Here is a 6,210-nt window from a genome sequence, read left to right on the forward strand (position 1 = left end):
ATTCAAAGATGTATTATTGATATCTATGTGTACTAGGTTCTGAAATGCATTACTAAACAACCCAGACATGGTTTCTATCTTCTAGAACCTATAGTCTAGGTGGAGCGTTCTGAGAAGAACTGAGAAGTGAAAGAAGACTAAATAGTAATCAGTTGTCTTGTAAAAATAGGAGTAAAGCTATGTGATTTCTTAAAATTCTCTCAGCGAAAAAGGATGAATTCCTCTAGATTTTCTTTCAAATTCTAGGCAGCCTATGCGCCACAATTATGGTTCTCATTGATTAAATCAGATAGAGGAAAAAGCTACTTTGTTACACTTAATTGCATTTTGCATATCCTTCCTACATAAAGTCAGAGAATTATGATTTTATGAAACTTTTAAACTATGGGAAAATGCATATGAGGGAATTCTATAGCTCTCTGCCTGTTTCATCTTCTTTTGCATTGATCACCATCTGATATAACATATATGTACATGTTTACTTCTTTTCTGTGTCATACTTGAGTTTCAGAACTTTGTTTTGCTTACTTCAGTATCCCTCAACAGCTAGTCGCTGGCACATGGCATATGCTCAGCAAATATTTGTTGAATAGATCAATGAATAAATCACAATTTAAAATTTTTGACAGATGTAAAAGCTCACTTTTTTGTTGGAATCTTAATTTATTATTTGAGACAGCATGTTCCCAAATAGTTATGCTCTTTTGGTTTTTGTTTGTTTGTGGTACATGCCCTTAGCAGGAACCGAACCCGGGTCTCTCTGGTCCAAAGGCCGATGCTCAACCGCTGAGCCAAACTGGCCAGGGCAGTTGTGCTCTTTTGAATAGTAATTTAAAATAATTCAAAATGATCTAAAATATTTTTCATTACATGGAAAAATACCCTGGCTCACCCGTAAACAAAAGGATACATTATAAAAAAGAAAAAAAAAACATAACAACCGGGCTATAATGATTCTATAAATAAGGTATTCATTTATTTAAAACATATTTTACATTGTCTGTGTTATTTCACCCTAATGATATTAGGACACTAATGATATTAAAATTTTTCTTATATAGAATTTTCTAAGAATTTTTCCTAAATACTCCATAAACTGTACAATTTGGAAATATCCATCTGTTCTCAAAATTGTGTAGTCTAACACAAGTTTGTGCTTTTCCCTTACAGACTACTAATATTCCACCACCTTTAAAAAAAAATTTTCCCACACTGATTTTAGAGAGAGAGAAAGAGAGAGAGAGATAGTAACATTGATGTGAGAGAGAAACTGCCCCCAACTGGGGATGTGGCCCAAAACCTGGGCATGTGCCCTGACCAGGAATCAAATGGGCAACCTCTTGGTGCATGGGTCAATGCTCAACCACTGAGCAACACCGGCCAGGCTCCACCACCTTTTGACCCAAATATTGTTAAATTTATATGACAACCACAATTAATTTAAATTTTTTTCTTTATTGATTTTAGAGAGAGGGAGGGAGAGAGAGAGAGAAACATTGATGAGAGAAAGCATTGATTGGCCGCCACTGGGGATCAGGCCCACAACCTGGGCATGTGTCCTGACCAGGAATCAAATTGGCCACCTCTTGGTGCATGGGTCCACACTCAACCACTGAGCCACACCAACTGGACTGTTTTAATTTTTAAGAATTTTTATTTATTCATTGATTTTAGAGAGAGAAAAAGAAACAAAGAGAGAGGGGGAGAGAGAGGAAAAAAACACACTGATAAACAGTATTTGTATATACTCATTTATGCATTCATTGGTTGATTCTTGTATGTGCCCTGACCAGAGATCAAACCTTTAACTTTGGTGTATTGGGATGGCACTCAAACCAACTGAGCAACCTGGCCAGGACAACAACCACAATTTTTAAAATGACAAATTAATAGTAAATTTTAATCCATACAAGACTATCTAAACAGGCTTTTGATAAGTGGAAAAACCCATCTAGCTCTCTTAATTAGTGGGAAATTTATTAAAAGAGCACTTGTTTCCAAAAACCCAAGGGAGAAAGCAGACTTAGGAGAGACTGGACAATGTACAATGCTCATTAGGCATCTCCTTCCTTCTTGTCTCTAAGTGGATTTATTTTCTGTGCTTCTTTCCACATATTTAGCCAACATAATATCATTTTCTTAAGTTCCTCACAAAGAGACTATTTTATATCTGGTTTCTAAAACTATTTTTTAAACAGAATCGGATTGACACAGCTTAGATCAGCAATGTCTACCACCTTGTCTAACTGTCTGAAATCACAAAAAAAGATGGGACTTTAAAATAAACATGGCTGCAACAGTAGACATCTACTGAAGAAAGAAGTTTCCAGAAAGAGATGGGGTGGGATCTATTATTTAAATATTTGGGAATAATCTAATTCTCTTTCAATATCGTGATGGAAGATGATTTGACTGGGTGGTAGGCACACAATACAATATACAGATCATGTATTACAGAAATGTACACTTGAAACCCACATAATCTTATTAACCAATGTCACCCCAATACATTTAATTAAAAATAATACATATATACTGAAGGTTGCTATATTGAGGTAAAAATCTCTCAAGTATGGGTGAAATTGTAGTTTTTTCTATGTAATACTACTGTGAAACAAAATCATGCAATTTTTGCAGATATTTCTCAATTTAAAAATTTAAGACAGGCAGTATAATATATTAAACTGAAGATATACTAATAACTCATTAGGTTTGTATCATGCCCATCTCCTAAGAAACCACAACATCAAAAAATTTTTGAATGTTTCTGTACAACATTCAAACAGACAATGGTGCTGGGGTTATCTTCAAATCAATGGTTGATGGTAAAGAGTTCATAAATTAAATATTCATGACTTTTTAGTAATGAAGTACAGTTGCAAGTTATTTGTCATAATCAAAATAGAAATGATAAAAAAGAGTAAACATGAATATACACTTAAATTTTCTAATCTCCTTAACTAGAAAAATGATATCAACAAAATGAATTCAAAGAAATTATGGATCTAAAAAGGTAATGGAGACATAGTACATTTAGAAAGAACTAACCTTCATCTTGAATGCTCTGAAAAATTAAAAAATTCCTAATTGAATCCAAAACCATTTACAGAATTTTAGTTTTCCTCCACACCATTCACAGAACCCAGATGTTTGGAGGCAACAGACTTCAGGAACTTGAACTCGCTGGTGGTCCCTGAGCTTCCGTTCAGACACACTTCATACTGGTAGCTCTGAGACAGGGTCCCCATGCCGCTGACATCCACCAGGTGGCCGGAAAAGTGGCCCTCTGGCACCGAACAGCCACTCACCCAGTTGGCCCTGCTCCGCCTGCACAGCCGCACCGCCACGAACGCCAGCACCGAGAAGAGGAAGAGCGACGACACCGACGCCAACGCGATGACCAGGTAGACGGTGAGCGGGTCGGCCTGGGCCGGGTCGGCCGCCGCTTCGGGCAGCGGCAGGTAGGGCTGCGAGAAGCCGTCCACCAGCAGCACGTGCAGCGTGACGCTGGCCGACAGCGGCGGCTCGCCATTGTCCTTGACCAGCACCACCAGCCTGTGCCTGGCCGCGTCGCGCTCGCTCAGCAGCCGGGCCGTGCGCACCTCGCCGTTGTGCGCCCACACGCCGAACAGCCCGGGCTCCGTGGCCTTGAGCAGCTGGTACGACAGCCAGGCGTTCTGGCCCGAGTCCGCGTCCACCGCCACCACCTTGCTCACCAGGTAGCCCGGCTCGGCCGCCCTGGGCACCAGCTCGGTGCAGGGCGCAGAGCCATTCTGCAGCGGGTACAGCACGAAGGGCGAGTTGTCGTTGGCGTCCAGCACCTGCACGCGCACCAGCGCCTGGCTGCTCAGCGCGGGCGACCCGCGGTCCGTGGCGCCCACGCGGAACTCGAACGCCTGCAGGGCCTCGAAATCCAGCGCCCTCAGGGCGAACAGGTGGCCGTTGTCCGCGTTGATGGACACCAGCGAGGCCAGGGGCAGGTGCGGGTCCTGGGGCGGCAGCAGCGAGTAGGTGACCTGGGCGTTGGCTCCCGCGTCTCTGTCTGTGGCGCTGACGCTGCCTATGTGCAGGGCGGGGCTGTTGTTCTCTTGGATGAACAGGGTGTAGGAGGTTTTTGTGAAGGCGGGGGCGTTGTCGTTGACGTCGGAGACCAGCACGGTTATGTTGTGCTGGGTTTTCAGCCTGGGTGTCCCCAAGTCGGTGACGGTGATGGTGATGATATACTGCTCCTGGTTCTCTCTATCTAGAGGTCCTTCTGTAACCAGCTTGAAGAAATTCTCAACGGAAGGTTTCAGCGTGAAAGGAACATCTTCCTGGATGGAACAAACCACCTTCCCGTTATCTCCAGAGTCTGGGTCTTGAACACTGAAAAGAGCTATGGTAGTTTCTGGGGAATTTTCTGGGATGGAGCTTGTAAGTGAAGCCACTGTCAGTTCCGGCGTGTTATCATTTACATCCACCACCTGTATTATGACAGTACATTTTCCCGAAAGACCTGCCCCATCAGACGCCTTAATATCCACCTCGTATGACACACTTTTTTCAAAATCTAGTTTCTTAATTATCGTAATTTCTCCTGTGAGTTCATTAAGTGCAAATGTCCTAGTGATCTCTTCGTCACCATAAAAAAATGAGTAGAACACTTGCCCGTTTATTCCCATGTCCAAATCTCTAGCTGAAACAGTGACAACAAGGGATCCCAGAGAACTGTCTTCCAGGATCTGTGCACGATACAGTGGCTGCACAAACTCAGGGGCATTGTCATTGATATCCAAAACATCAATGAGGACCAGGGCAGTGCCAGATTTGGGAGGAGCTCCACCATCTACCGCCTTGAGAGTTAACCTCAGCTCCGCCTGCTCCTCTCGATCTAGAGCTTTGTCCAGAACCAGCACTGGGTATTTTCTGCCCTCACTGCCATTTCTGGTAAGAACGTGGAAATGGAAGTTGGGGTAGATGGTATAGTTTTGAACATTATTGATGCCCACATCCAAATCTTGTGCATTTTTCAAGGGAAACACAGTCCCTGGAAGAGTATTTTCCATGATTTTCAAAATCATTTTTGCTTCTGGGAACACGGGTGAATTGTCATTTATGTCACGGACCAAAAGCTTAAACCTATATACTTCCAAAGGGTCTTCCAGTAACACCTGGAACTGCAGCACACAAGGCTCAGTGGGGCCACACAGTTCTTCCCGATCCAGTTTCTCATTTACTTGTAAGTCTCCAGTCTGAAGGTTCAGCAGAAAATGTTTTTTGTTGTTGTTAAAAATGACCCGAGCCTTCCGCCGAGACAGTTCCCTTACCTCTAGTCCTATGTCCTTTGCTAGATTGGCCACAAACGAACCACTCTCTGTTTCTTCTGTGACACTATAACCTTCCTGCTCCGCGCAAGTCTGAGCCAGAAAAACAAAGAGAAGCAGGACTTGCCTTAGAGTAGGAAAGCGCTCCTCTTCAGCCTCCATTCTTTCAGCGCCGAGTCTTTAGGGTCGGGTGCCTGTTGGGTTTGTAGGCAGACTGCTCAGGGAGCCGATCCTTGCCGCAAGGTAATTCCAAGAAGGCTTTTCTTAGCTAAATCTGTAAAATGACTGCCGGAACCAGACCCTCCGCAGGTCTGTTTTTCGCAGCCTTAGCTTACAGCGCCACCATGTGTTGTACTTAAACCTAGTTTGCTGGAAATGCTATAAAACTGTATTCCACTTATGTAGATTTATGCACACACTCGCAAAATAACCACTGTGGATTATATGTAGGATGGTTTATAAATAAAATTGTAACACATTTTCCTGTAACTGTGAATGTGGAAATGGTGCTAGCCACTTTGGAAAATGATGCAAGGACAAAGCTAACTATATTTGTTTATTCAACAAAACTTACTGATTTCATATTATATGTCAGACAGTATACTAAGTGCTGGGAATAAAAATCCTTTCTTTGTTGTCCTGGAGTTTAAAATATAATATATACTATGCTGTATAGTCTGTATTCTGTGGGGATTGAGAAAGATGTGTAGTTATCAGTTTACTTCTAAAAAAATCAAATTCTTAACACACAGCCAGGACAGTAGATGAAGAGATTCATTTATACATTTGAGGAGTATAAACTTAAGTGACAGACCAGCTAGAACTGGTTTATTATGCAAACTAAATAGATAGCTTAAGGGATTGTGGATCACTTATTTGTAAATATTGTCTAAGGAGAATGTCTCAG

General features: G+C 42.2%; 1 protein-coding gene across 1 annotated transcript; it reads right to left on the minus strand.

Moving 5' to 3' along the window:
- Positions 1-3,113: 3,113 nt before the first annotated feature.
- LOC118643552 (protocadherin beta-15-like) lies at positions 3,114-5,563 on the minus strand. Its single transcript, XM_036281658.1, has one exon. It carries the CDS (start codon positions 5,463-5,465, stop codon positions 3,114-3,116), a length of 2,352 nt encoding a protein of 783 aa, XP_036137551.1. The 5' UTR covers positions 5,466-5,563.
- Between the last annotated feature and the right edge of the window lie 647 nt (positions 5,564-6,210).

This window comes from Molossus molossus, unplaced genomic scaffold (assembly GCF_014108415.1).
Source record: "Molossus molossus isolate mMolMol1 unplaced genomic scaffold, mMolMol1.p scaffold_m16_p_4, whole genome shotgun sequence".
Taxonomy (NCBI): Eukaryota; Metazoa; Chordata; class Mammalia; order Chiroptera; family Molossidae; genus Molossus; species Molossus molossus.